At 43.4% G+C, this 14,058-nt stretch overlaps 2 protein-coding genes across 4 annotated transcripts in view; one reads left to right on the forward strand and one right to left on the reverse strand.

Annotated features, from left to right (window-relative positions):
* The window catches only part of LOC308286036 (partitioning defective 3 homolog), a 430,195-nt gene that overhangs the window by 62,265 nt on the left and 353,872 nt on the right, over positions 1-14,058 (forward strand). For all 3 annotated transcript variants that reach the window (XM_080726998.1, XM_080727000.1, XM_080726999.1), the window contains exon 2: positions 3,915-4,016. In XM_080726998.1, coding sequence (XP_080583124.1) covers positions 3,915-4,016 — 102 coding nt within the window. The remainder of the gene's footprint in view (positions 1-3,914; positions 4,017-14,058) is intronic.
* On the reverse strand, positions 5,662-11,404 carry LOC308286096 (tripartite motif-containing protein 16-like; the record flags this gene model as incomplete). The annotated part of the gene is made up of 2 exons (XM_080727054.1): positions 11,399-11,404; positions 5,662-7,376 (listed from the first exon to the last, which is right to left on the reverse strand). Exons 1-2 carry the CDS (start codon positions 11,400-11,402, stop codon positions 5,662-5,664), a joined length of 1,719 nt encoding a protein of 572 aa, XP_080583180.1. The 5' UTR covers positions 11,403-11,404.

Genomic DNA, 14,058 nt, shown 5'->3' on the forward strand with positions numbered 1-14,058 from the left:
ATTTTGCTCTGGACCCCTCAAAGACCCCTGTGTGTCCCTGGACCCCACTTTGAGAACCACTGTGTATATATAAAAATCTAAATAAAGAAGGTGCATTTTATATAGCACCTTTTATCCAAGGCGCTTAACATAGATTGTGCATTACATTCACCCATTCACGCACACATTCATACACCGATGGCAGAGGAAAACATGCAAGGCACCAACCTGCACATCGGGAGCATCTAGGGGTTCAGAGTCTTGCTCAAGGACTCTTCGACACTAACTCTGGGGGAGCCTGGGATTGAACTGGGTGTTGTAAGACGGCAACTCTACCCCTGAGCCACTGCCGCCTAACAAGGCTATGTGACCCTCGGGACTGTGTGTGTGTGTGTGTGTGTGTGTGTGTGTGTGTGTGTGTGTGTGTGTGTGTGTGTGTGTGTGTGTGTGTGTGTGTGTGTGTGTGTGTGTGTGTGTGTGTGTGTGTGTGTGTGTGTGTGTGTGTGTGTGTGTGTGTGTGGGGCACGCACGCGTTTGTGGGGATTAATCTACTGCCAAGTCGTGACTCATTCCCTGTCAAATCTGGCATGCTCCAGGAGGACCTGCACATACTGTACAGAGGTGCACATATTAGGGATGGGACGATATGAAAATGTCATATCACGATTATTGTGACAAAAGAAATCGGGATTTACGATATTATCGCGATAATCAAAATCCATTATCCTGGGGCGGAACATTTGCTAAAAAATAGCCGATCTACAAGCTCACAACGAGTCGCAGCTTGTAGATCGGCTATTTTTTGGCAAAGACATTTGATAGAGAGTGAAAAAAAAAAGATTGTATCAAGTACGTAAAGTACCTTTTACCAAATATAGAGGGTTTAAATGGTACCGGATATGCAGCTCTGCAAATAAAAGGTGAATTGATCCCAGTGCATGATGGAGGACGATATTGCGATAAATTAAATCTCCACGATGCGATTATTGTGAGTGTTTTTTATCTCGATAAATGATAATATCGCTCATCGTCCCATCCCTATCACATATACTCTACAATAGTTCAGTGCATACTCTCTCTCATAACACTCTCCACACGCAAACTTAATGGAGCTTAATGGAGCTTAACTGTCATGTCACCCTTTCTGTGTGGGGTCTTTGCATGTCTTGCCAAAATGTCAAACCGTTTGAGGATCTCCCACTCTCTTTTATCTTTTTCAATCGCTGTGGTCTTTGTATCGTTTTGCCGGAGGAGCTTAAAGCTCAAAACACATTTGAACATACATGACTGATTTTACATTTTTAGTTTTTTTTTACGGCCGGACTACACCAAGCCGTTTTGCGCCCGTCAGTGCGTATGCGTGCGTATGTGGGTCGTGTGCGCGTATGCGCGTTTTGGATAGATCCAATGTGTGTCAATTCAGCCGGCTACACCAGGCATACGGATAGCGCGAACCACGGATACGCATTCCCTAAAAATAGGATCGGTTCTATTTTTTAAGCATGCGTATGCGTTTTGTACACAGACTATCTGGTCTTCCTCACATATACTCCCTCCTTGGTGTAGCCTGGAGCGTTTACGCATACGCGAGCGTCTTCACGGACAGTACGCGCGTATGCGCGCATTTTTTGGTGTAGTCTGGCCGTCAGTCATCTCCATCTATCTTTTGTGTCTGTCCTTCATCTACGGTATCTACCTCCATCAGCTGTTCATTATTAGATAGATCACTGGTTCCCAAACACTGGGTCGGGAGTCGGGACCCATTTGTGGTTCGTGGACACATGTTTATGGGTCCCTTTTACATTTTTGGTTTTTAATTATTATTATTTAAAAACATTTTGAAGATTTTCATTAATGGTAATAAAGTAATTTCATTTATAAATACATTAAAAATCTCAAGAAATGCCATGAATTGGAAAACAAATGTTTAAGACATTGTGGAAAAAAGCTGATCTACAAGCTCACAACGCGGCGCAAACCGTCGCGTTGTGTTGTGAGCTTGTAGATCTGCTCTTTTCACTAGTTTGGGTCCCGGGCAAACGTCTAATCTCTCTTTTGGGTCTGGAGCTCTCGACATTAAAAGATTATTTGGGAACCACTGAGATAGATGATACACAGATGCATCCTCTATAACAGTGGTTCTCAACCTGTGGTATGTGTACCACTGGTGGTACATGGGGCCCCCCTCTGGTGGTACTGGAGGAGTATCCCAAAAATAAGAAAAAATTGTGGAATGAGATATTTACATTATGTTACAGGTAGTTCTTCTGACCAAGCAATTAGTTGAAATAGGCTCTCTAAAGGAGCGTGAACGCATACCTAAGGAGCGTGAACGCATACCTAGCTGTTTACAGAAGGTTTGTTGAGAACAGATTAATCACATTAGAAATATCATCAGTTTGCACGGGACGTTCACAAATGTAGTAGCTAAATCTGTCCGATGACCCGGTCATCAAATTATTGGCTTAAGCTACAAAAACAAAACAATCTCCATGAATTCAAGGAATAAGTTTGCCTCTTGTGTTAACCGTGCATCGCTGAATAGGATGGGGTAGGGCTACACACCTGTATTTTAACATCAGTTATTATTGTGGTGCTTGGAGAGACACATATTTTCTGAGGTGGTACTTGGTGTAAAACGGTTGAGAACCACTGCTCTATAATAATGCAGAACTGATGGATTTCACTCAGACATACTCTAGCTATGATTATAATTACATCTCTCCTTCCTTCCTTCCTTCCCGTTCTCCATTCCATCCCCCCAGTCCATTCCTCCGTTCCCCCGCCCCCTCTGTGTCCCATCCCGTCTCTACCAAGGTTATTATAGTTCTGAATATTTTATTTTCTATCTTCAGTTTCTTTTGATTTGTTTTTTTAAAGCAGTTTTGCTAGTTTAGTTTTGACCCCCCCCCCCCTTTTTTGGGGGGTAATCTGGGGTAGACAGGGGCAGGATTCAGAAAGCTCAGGAAAATAGTGAAAATAGATAATCTTAGCATTGTGAGCTGTGAACTGTGATAACCCTGGTCTCCACCCCTCTCTCTCTCTCTCTCTCCCTGTGTCATTTGTGAACATCTGTAACTCAGATTTTGCTTCTGGGGGTCCCTGGAACTAAATGCTTTGAGATGGGGGCTCCGTGGCCAAATACATATCATTTTGGGGGTCCTTGACGTGAAAAAGTTTGAGCACCAATGACACATAAACTGTAGGTTTTTCAGAAACCTGTTAGGATTTAGGAGACATTTATAGAATCGGTCACACATTTTTTTAAATAGCAGATCTACAAGCTCGCAGTGTGAGCTTGTAGATCTGCTATAGTTAAAGCACAAACGAATGGTTAAAGAAGTAATGCGTGATAATACGTCCCAGGTCTAAATGGGTCAAGTGTAATAAACCTGGTCTCCATCCCTCTCTCCCTGTGTCCTTCAGTGTTGGTTAACTGCAGGCACGTACATGCACACCTAGACATCAAAGCGGGCTTGAGCCCCTTTTATCCGTCTGTAAAAGGAGCCCTCTCCAGACTTTGAAATTGAATGCAGTTTTTACTATGGTGAAAGAAATGCAAATGCCCTCTTTCCATGCCATACCTGAAGGCAGTATTCAAGAGAATGAATTGCCTTGTCCAAACTCTCCTGAACTTGGATGCAGCATCTTATGTTGAAAAAATTGCCCTCTCTGTGTAGAAATATATGCCGTACGCCACATCACCAGTATTGACTTGATTGATTATTCAGTTCAGTGGGGTATCAAGTACCGAAAATAGCTGACCTCCAAGCTCACAACGTGTCGCAGCGCGACACGTTGTGAGCTTGGAGGTCTGCTATTTTCAATATTTTCACCAAAAGGCTCTTTTAGAGATTTCAGCCCCTGCGTCTCTAACATTCTCTGCGCGTCCCTGGTTAAGTGTAATAACCCTGGTCTCCACCTCTTCCCTGCAGGATGCTGGCTACTGGCTGCAGGTCCACCGGTTGGAGCACAGCGACGGTGGCATCCTGGACCTGGACGATGTCCTGTGTGACGTGGCCGATGACAAGGACAGAGTGAGTGGGGACACAGTGGAGGAGGAGGGGGGGGGGGGGAGGGGTGGGCGGAATGGAGAGGGGTTGCCTGCCTCATGTGAAAGCAAATGTTTCAATACACTAGTTTAGTGGCCTGTGTGCATAGTTTGTTAGCTGTGGCTAAGGATGCACGTACACAAGCGCACACACACACACACACACACACACACACACACACACACACACACACACACACACACACACACACACACACACACACACAAAAGCGCATTCACTTGATTTGGAAAACGTCTTGTTTTATTCTCTCTCTCTCCACCCCACCCCCAAACATACAGGCACATAGCGTTAAAATTCAACACACTTGCATTTTAGTTGATTAGGTACATGTAAAACTGAAATTCGTCCACAATACAGAACCAAATGGACATGATAAACACAGTAAATATAACAAACTGTGGGTGGAATTTAAGGCTAACTGGTTCCTCAGTGAAGCAAGGTCAAGGAACCGAGTCTGCTTGGGGTGTTGTCTTCCTTTGACTTCACCAGTCTCACGGAACTCCTATGTTTGGAAATGGTACCAGGGCTGGCACCGAATAATGCTGCCAACGTAACGAACGGTACACCTGCTTCCATTTGCCCTATTTGCAATTTTACATGAAATACACAAAAGAAAACATATTTGTTTCTATAATGAATAGAGAACCACTCATTGGGATCATCATCTCCATAAAAAAAAAAGTATTGTGAATATTGTGAACTCTTTTGAAAAAGAGTGACAGAGCTTAGTGTATCTGGGGCCTTCCTGTCTACTTGGTAAAGGTGTCTATGGTGTAGTAGTGATGACACGGCCACACAGGACTTGCTCTCACTCATGTTGTCTTTACTTTGAATCTCTGGTATAAACATAAATGAGGCACACAGTGGTCCTCTGAGTCTACAGCGCAGCAGCAGCATACATTACACATGTGTGTAACACAGTGTGAAAATGATTACGGAGTTCTCATGCACCTACTGTACCTGCAGCATGGAATTCACTTCCTCTGCTGAGGCAAACTACGGCATGCACAAAGGGACACTGCATGCTAGGGTTCAGGGCTGTCACAATTATTACATAATCGTCTAATCGCAATTATTTGACATGATCGTCATAATCGTTCCTATGTTGAAAAATGTTCATATATATATTTTTAAATGACAAATAGTGGAAATAGCAGATCTACAAGCTCACAACGCGTCGCATCACAACGCGTTGTGGAGGCAAATGCATGGATTTTGTAGAAATTAATACCAGTAAGGGTCGATTCATACTCCACTTTTAGAGCCTAATTTATTTCGGTTTGTATTCGGTTTCGTCTGTCTAAACTATGATATGGTCCTGAATGACACCATATCATAGTTTAGCCAGAGCCGAACCGAAATGAATTAGGCTCTAAAAGTGGAGTATAAATCGACCCTTAGACACCTAAGGGTGAAAAGCGACCTCGCCCTTTTACAAGGATATAACTCTTTTACATTAGTAACAACACTAAAGAATTCGTTTTCGTTTTTCCATAAACAATGTAATGATTTACGTGGTCAAACAGAACAGTATACTTTTAGGTAATAATGTTGACCATGAGAGAAAAGAGGTATTCAGGAGTCGCGAGAGACGATCCCAAAATAGGATCTACGTGGGGTTACAAAATTGAGCAGAACCTCCAGAAAACGATGGAAGCCAAATTCCAGGATAGAGGGGCTGTGTGAAGGTGGTGTGCACTCTGTGGAGGAGTGTCATGGTGTCGGAGACGCGGTAGAAGGATAGAGTACCTGCGCTGTGATCCAGGTACACACCTATCCTGGAGGACACGCGACCTGGGAGACGAGAATCTGTATTTCTGTGTCTGTAAACATAACCTCCGGACAGACCAGAATGGCAGCGTAAAGACCAACTTTTGTTGTTGCCTCCGAATCCACACTCGTTTGTGGCTCCCTTTCTGCCGATGTCTTTGTACGAGACCGCTATGTGAGCGTCTTCGCTCCACTCTACCTCCCAGTAGCAGCGTTCGGTCAGACCCTCTGTGCTCAGAACCTGATACCAGTCACGGAATCTCTCTGGGTGATCAGGATGCGACTGCTCTGCGCTCTCCCTCCTTACTTTGCTGTTCCCTTCGGACAGAGACAGGTGTTGATGTGCCGTGTTTGGATCCAGCGTGATCGGACGCGAATATTCTAAGAACTGAGTTCTGGTCTTGGGATCTGTGGGTTTTGACAAAAGAACATCTACTTGACATAATGCCTCTGAAATGTTTGTGCCTTCCTCTTTAAGAACGCCTTCCACTTTCTCCCTCGCTGTTGACACAGCTATAGTGACATCATAAAAGTAGCTCAGTGGACGGACCGTTATGCCGGTTGCGTCCGTGCTTTCCCTGATCTTTGGTGGGGAGGTGTAACTGTCTAGAAAATGGATGTGATCCTCTGTATGGCAGAGCCGCGTTAGCTCGGCGTGTGTCCTCCTCAGTTCGGTGACCTCCTGCTCCACGCGCTTCCTCATCTCCTCGACCCGAGTCACTTCATGTTTCTGGTGGTGTCTGATCTGGTCCCTCACCTCCGATCGTATCTTCTCGACGGAAGAGATGAGCTCGGTGAAGATGGTGTCACTGTCCTCCACTGTTCTATCAGCAGAGACATAGATGGACTTCACCTCCTGGTGAAGCACCGACAAGTCGTTCTCCCTCTCCTCGAGTCTCTGCCGGATTAGCTGTTCACTCTTATCGAGCTCTTTCTGTCTCTCAGTCCTTTCTGCCGCGGCCAAGATCGTGTCGTGACCTTTGTGTTCTTCCATGGAGCACAGAAAACAGATACACTTCTTGTCAGTGCGGCAGAAGACTTTCTTTACCTCGCCGTGAAGAGAGCAGATGTTCTCCTGAAGCTTGGAGGTGGCTTTGACCAGCTCGTGTTTCTTGAAGGCAGGACACTGATAGTGAGGCTGGAGGTGAGTGTCACAGAAAGAGACCATACACTGAAGACAGGTCTTGGCTGCTTTCTGCTTTCTCCCAGTGCAGGAATCACATGCCACGTCTCCAGGTCCAGCATAGCAGTCAGGAGGTGGTGGGACAGCTTGGAGCGCTGTCTTCTTCAGGCTGTCCACCACCTCGGCCAGCATGGTGTTTTTCTTCAGAACGGGCCTTGGGTTGAACGTCTGTCTGCACTGTGGACAGTTGTATCTCTCTCTTTGGTCGGGCTGGTTCCAGTGTAGCTCGATGCACCTGCTGCAGTAGTTGTGTCCACAGGGAATAGTCACTGGATCCTTCATTAGATCCAGACAGATAGAACAGCAGAACTGCTCCCGGTCCAGTTGAACTCCGTGCTGTGCCATTTTACAGCTGCCTGGTGCCTGACTGCCTGCAAAATGACAAAAGGAATGAGTTTAGTTTTGCTTTCTTTTTTTCCAAGATCTGATAACATGGGAGGTTGTGTGTGTGTGTGTGTGTGTGTGTGTGTGTGTGTGTGTGTGTGTGTGTGTGTGTGTGTGTGTGTGTGTGTGTGTGTGTGTGTGTGTGTGTGTGTGTGTGTGTGTGTGTGTGTGTGTGTGTGTGTGTGTGTGTGTGTGTGTATATAAAAGGGGTGTGTTTAAAATTGACTGTGACTCATCGGTAGAAAATTGCTCCGCTTAATGTACGCTTACAGATGTTTAAATGTCAGTCTACTTGTCAGTCCCTCCTTGTTTCTGGAAAACCTCGGCCAATGACCCTATGCAGTGGTTTATTTCGCAGGTAAATTCAGGTTTGTGACTGGCACCTGACTGAGCATGGGTCCTGCAACCTTTGAGTTAGTATATTCTCCAAGCATCAACATCATGGAAAGTTGCCACGTTTGTCCCTTCAGGATGAGGCCGGTGCAATAGGGCAAGTGGAAGCTGGCAAATGCTGGCTGGCTCCTACGTCATCAGTCCATATACGGAAGACTCTTCACAACAGAAATGTATCTTTAGACACTGTTTAGTAGACACCCTTTCACCTATTCTTGTCACACCGTCTTGTATAAATGAGAGACGGCCCAGAGAACGGGAGCGACACTAGCATGCGTGTTGTCTCAGAGCTCTTGATCTTGTTGTTAATAAATATATTGTATTCATTGTCACTCTACCTTGTGGAAATTCAATTTCATATTATATACAATAGTATGACCTGAAAATTACTATAACAATGGGTCCTGCAAACCTTGACATCTGTCTTTGCAATGTTTGCAGTACTTATGTAAAATTTTGAGGTACTTGAGTATTTCCAATTTTCAGTACTTTTACTTCTACTCCACTACATCTCAGAGGCAAATATTGTACTTTTACTCCACTACAATTATTTGAAAACTTAACTTACTAGTTACTTTGTAGATTTTGACCATTATCAAAAAGTAGGTCGGGAGTGGCTTATTGTCGGTATCAGCCGGTAACACGCGGGAGTCTGACCCCGTTACAATGCGCTAGACCCCTGGGAGATGGACTGCTGAGGTGGAGCGCCACACCTGCCATCAGCTCCCAGTACTTGCCGCACAGCTTGCCAAGCCGTGCTACTCATATGCTGAGTTGGCGGTGCCCGGAATCGAACCCATGACCTTGTGGTCCAAAGGCGAGAGCTCTACCGACTGAGCTACCCGGGCACAACTATTGTCACAACACATACATTAACCACTTCAGCCCTATATACATTCTGGCCTTTTGAAAATAGCCGATCTACAAGCTCACAATGCATTACGATGCTTGTAGATTGTCTATTTCCAAATGATTTGTATCCATTTGAAGACTTGAAATGGGAGCTTTGCACAACAAATATTTCCAAATGATTTGTATCCATTTGAAGACTTGAAATGGGAGCTTTGCACAACAAATGTGGCATCTTTCCACGAGGGCAGTGCTGCTGCTTGGAGCATACACAGACTCAACAAAGTATATTCATATAATTATAATTTTCATCATGTTAGTTAGTTCTGCATTTCTTTGTGCATCATTACAGTCAAGTTCCTCTTTTTTGACCACTTCTGTGATTTTCCCGTGGCCAAGTACTTCCCTGTGTGTGTGTGTGTGTGTGTGTGTGTGTGTGTGTGTGTGTGTGTGTGTGTGTGTGTGTGTGTGTGTGTGTGTGTGTGTGTGTGTGTGTGTGTGTGTGTGTGTGTGTGTGTGTGTGTGTGTGTGTGTGTTGCATCGTGCCCCCAAACCCTGTTAAGCAACACAAGCTGTGCATGTATTGTAACATTTTAGCAATACAAGCTTTACACACAACATTATGCAGTCAAGTGATTTGATTAATTCTTCACTAGTGTAAGCTTAAATTCTGAGTGTAAGCGTATAAGCAAGGTGTATGAGCCCTGCTGTGCTATACCATTTCTTACTCTCTTCTATGACCATCATTTAGTAGGCTCAAATGGAGGTTGATCTCAGGTTACAGGTTAACAGAGATTTAAGGGGAAACAGAGGTGAAAAGCTGATTCAAAGGCCTTTGTCTTTTCAAGCATAATAGTTCCTGCAATCTAATGTCAATCTTTGGCCTTTTATTTGCTGCTACAGCAGCAATTTGGAATATAACAGGTAACACTTGGAGAATGTAAAATATCTATTCTCTGTGTTACTTAAAGGAGTACAGGCATTGACACTGAAGGTGGTTGCACACTGCTGCGTTTTCCGTTGCGAAATGCGTTTTTCAGGGCAAGGAGAGAGAGAGAGATAGAGAGAGCAAGGGACCGAGTGGTGCGCGAAACGTGCGGCAGTGTGCAAACGTGACTGACATAACGTGAGGTTGATTTTTTTATTTGCGTGCTCCGAAATCCAGTCCGATATTCGGCCCGAAAAACGCAGCAGTGTGCAAACAGCTTAAGGCTTGCCCACCTGCCCCCGGCAGGTAAATAAAACGTCAGGGCAGGTGAAGTTGGCTTTCAGGTTGCCCAAGCCCGACAGGGCAAGTGCTCATTTGAGAGGGGACACAAATGTCTATAAACATGAGATATCTGTCTAAACACCTGAACGTGGCCAGTGCGCTGTGTCTTCTGGTCTGTGGAATGTAAAATAAGAGCACTATTTACCTATAATGTGCTGTTTTTACTGTTGCTACATTTAAAAATAAAAAATAACAAGTGTGAACCCATAGACATATTCAATCATAGCTAAAGTATTTGGTATTTGGATTTGGAGGTATTGAGGTATGACATTTTATCGCACAGGCCCAGAAAGTAAAGAAATAAGTGTTAAATTGAGTGGTAATTAAAATCGTACCTATCATTTTATAAAGGACAATTTACTTTTCGGGCAAGTGGGCATTACCTTCGGGCAAGTAGAACATGACCTGTACTTGCCCGATGGGCAAGTGCCTCTGAGACCTTAGGGGGTCTTTATACCAGTTCGCTTGTAAACGCTGCCGGTCTCGTTTTTGATTTATTACCCAAAAAACGTCGCGTTTACACCTGGTTGTTGGTTCGTTTTTCTGCGTTTAAACGACAAGTTGACAACGCATGAATCAAGCAAAATGTGTCATGTTCCCACTCCAGCCTACATAGGCCTATACTGTGTATTTACCCTTCAACTATAAAATATAGGCTATATTGTTTTTAATGAGACATGCTTTGTAATTAGGCTATGCTCCCAAATCCATATTATTATCGTCTGTTCGCATATTCAATGAGTCCCGCAAAAGGAGGTTTTTTAGCGAGGTGAAGTGAAACACCAACAAAAGTCACCTTTTGTTGGTGTTTCACAAGATGAAGGTCGGAACATTTATAGCCTATGGAGCATATTTCTGGACATTATCTACAGGGATGGGCAATGTAAAGTGAGTTCTGTCTTCTATCTGCAACACAGAAGTATAACGCCATGCGAGGCAGCGAACGAACGGAGTAGTTTACAGGGGCACATATGGGTATGGTAGTCTACCATACCTTGATTACAAGGGGAAATAATAAAATGTACCTATTAAAATAAATTCATCATGCCTGTTGCTAAGTATTGGCAACATGACTGTCTTGCAGCGTGCCTTCACACGTGCAAGACCAGACAACAGTCATGTTGCCATACCTTAGCTCTTACTGAACTGACGCACTGGTGCAATGGGATGCGGAATTTGTTTAATTTCGCTGTTTTAATATTTAAATGGTATGATGATGATGAAAGCAACATGCGTGCCTTAAGAGGAGGCTGGACGCACTGAGAGAAAAAGCGAAATAGCCGATCTGCAAGCTCATAATGGACATGATTTCTTTGCCTAGAGGAGAGGGAGCGAGGATATAAGTTTTTGTGATTATGATGTGGAGTCGTGGTCTCTGACTGACTGGACAGTTAGGTCTAACAGTGGACTGACACTGGACTGTTTATTCTGTCTGTCTGTCTGTCTGTCTGTCTGTCTGTCTGTCAGCAAGACTCAGCATATTACAATATTACTCACTCATTAGTCCGCTCGCTGCTTCTGTGATGAGATGCGGTCGCGGTGCGTGAAGAATTAATCCAGTATTTGTTGGTGAGAAGTTGAAAAGGGGGAACGCAAAATAGTCATTAATCATTAGTTTGCTTAGAATTGAATACCAATCCATAGCCTAATGGTTTAATTTAACTTTGCGGAGAGGAGAGCTGTTGCAGCTCCGTCAGGCTAGGCTTCCAGGTGCGACTCGTAATTATTGATCATCATCTGACCTACTTCTGCTGGCAGTTGTAATTGATTATTTTGTCTATAAACCAATAAATGTTTTATAGCCAATAGGCTATAGACATTTTTAAAAGGCTTTCATAAACTCCTGACATCAAATGAGGTTTGGGCTAATAGATCACTATGTGTTCAGTTTAGGCTATTTTCTGGGTTTTAATTAGGCCTACAACAACACAAATAATAATAATAATATTTTCGGTTAGTCTGACAGACTGTGACACTGTTATGCAGCATGCAGGGGAGGGGAGCAGGGGAGGGGGTGCTATGACATCATCGCATTTTCACTCGCGGCCGATTTCCTATATTACATCGGTGCGAAAACGATGCGAAACCACAGAAATGCACTTTCAGAGCCGAATTCCGAAAAGTATCGGATTGGGTCATAAAAACGCGTCTCCGTGTGTCAAAATGGCCGAATCAATAGTAAAAACTATCGTCTACTAAAAAATCGACCTCATGTAAAGACCACCTTAGTGTCAACCCCTGGAGTAGTTCACCACTTTTCAACCTGTCTTCATATAATAGGTCATCACTAATGTTCATGATAAAATATCACAATTCTTTTCTACGCAGTCCAAGTCTCCCAGGAGAGCTGTGGGAAGTTCAGAATCCATCGTCTTGTGACATCATCATTTTCCCCCAAAAAAATGTAATCCATATTTTTGAAAAATATATTTAGATTTTTATTATCGCGAGAACAATGGCTTCCACTTTAAAATTGCAACTTTTCAGGAATAGAAAGCCTGCAGTTTCTATAAGCTGGATTGGCAATCGATGATGTCACAAGACGATGGGTTTCTGACCTGCCCACAGCCCTCCTCTTAAAAAAAAAAAGAAAAAAAAAAAAATAAGCTATTTTTGAGTGAAGACCAATTATATGAACATAGGTTGAAAAGTGGTGGAGTGCCCCTTTAAGATAGCCTTTGTGCAGGAGTGTTGCTGTTGCTGCCCCCTTCCCCCCAGGAATGCAGCACTTCCCAACAATGGAGATAAGATCCTGCTTTCTCCTTTCCTTTGTAAAAACCCGCTCAAATAAACCCACCTTTCACCTTTTCAAAAAAGCTTTGCCTAGCTGAGGTCGAGTTAAGCTATTTCTCTACCCTTGCTCAACTTTTATTGATTTTAGTCTTTTTTTTTCCTTTAGTACCTTTTTATTGTTAGTTTTTTCTTAATACTTATTACATAATGTCACAATTTGTTTAAGTAAAACGGCTTTGAGTACTTGATAGGTCTTCACAAACATCTTTTCCCTGTAAAATAATGAAGCACAATCACAACAAAAGATGTCAATACATACCAACAGTGCTGTGGCTGGGAGAAAGTACAAGCAGGATGTTTGCAAAGAAGAAAACAGGCGGCAACTGCAGCCCTGCTCTCTGTGCCTTGAATCTACTAGTGCACTGCCGCCTGAAGTCACATGACAGAGGTGTCAAATGACAAGACTGAATTGATGCTCACTTCCTGTACTCCTTAAAGAGATACTAACGTGCCACAGAAAGCACTGCTTTTGCATCTTTTAAACATGAAAAAGAAACAAAACTTGACAAACAAAGGAGTAGTTCACCCCCAAAATGATTTATTTTCATTGATTACTCATGCCATGGAGACTTGAGTTCAATAATATTTTTTTGGTATTTGTCGCATTCCTAAGACAATAATTTGATTACAATAAATGTACCCCCATTGATTCCGAATGGGGACCTGGATGGGGAGTAATGCATGTGGGTCCCCATCCAGAATCAATGGGGCTAAATTTACTATAATACATTTTTTTGTCTTAGGAATGCGACAAATACAAAACAATATTATTGAACTCAAGTGTCCATGGCATGAGTAATCAATAGGAAAAAAAATCATTTTGGCGTGAACTACTCTTTTAACTCAGTAATGGCTGAGTAGTTTCTCCTGATTTAAGGGCCATTCACACAGAGCACTTTAACTATAAATGTCACACACACATACAGTAGGCTATATCATTGCTGTCGGGCAGAAACCTTGTATCTCCATATTTAAACTTTTTTTTGTGTGTGTTGGCATGTTGGTAAATTACTACATTGGATCCACTGGAACACGTTCTTGTTTGTAGTTTTCTTAAGTTCATGATGAAGCAAAGTGGTTAGTTTTAGTTTTCAGACCACAAACAACTGCAAATAAAGTCATAGGCATCGCCACAGTGGGTGCAGGGACAAGAAAACCACCCGGCCGCATTGAGGAGCACCTTGTCAGATTTACATTATAATTACAGTTACAGCAGCTCAACCATTCACTCTGACGACCTGTCCACTCATTGGTGGAGAGCGCGCCCGTAGTAGCCCGTAGCACGCTCCCATACACATGTAAACTAGTAGGCTTTGTCTTCACCCACAGCAGGTTATAAGATTCACCCTGCCAATAAGTGCAGA

The sequence above is a fragment of the Nannobrachium achirus genome (genome assembly GCF_963921795.1).
Source record: "Nannobrachium achirus genome assembly, chromosome: 5".
NCBI lineage: Eukaryota > Metazoa > Chordata > Actinopteri > Myctophiformes > Myctophidae > Nannobrachium > Nannobrachium achirus.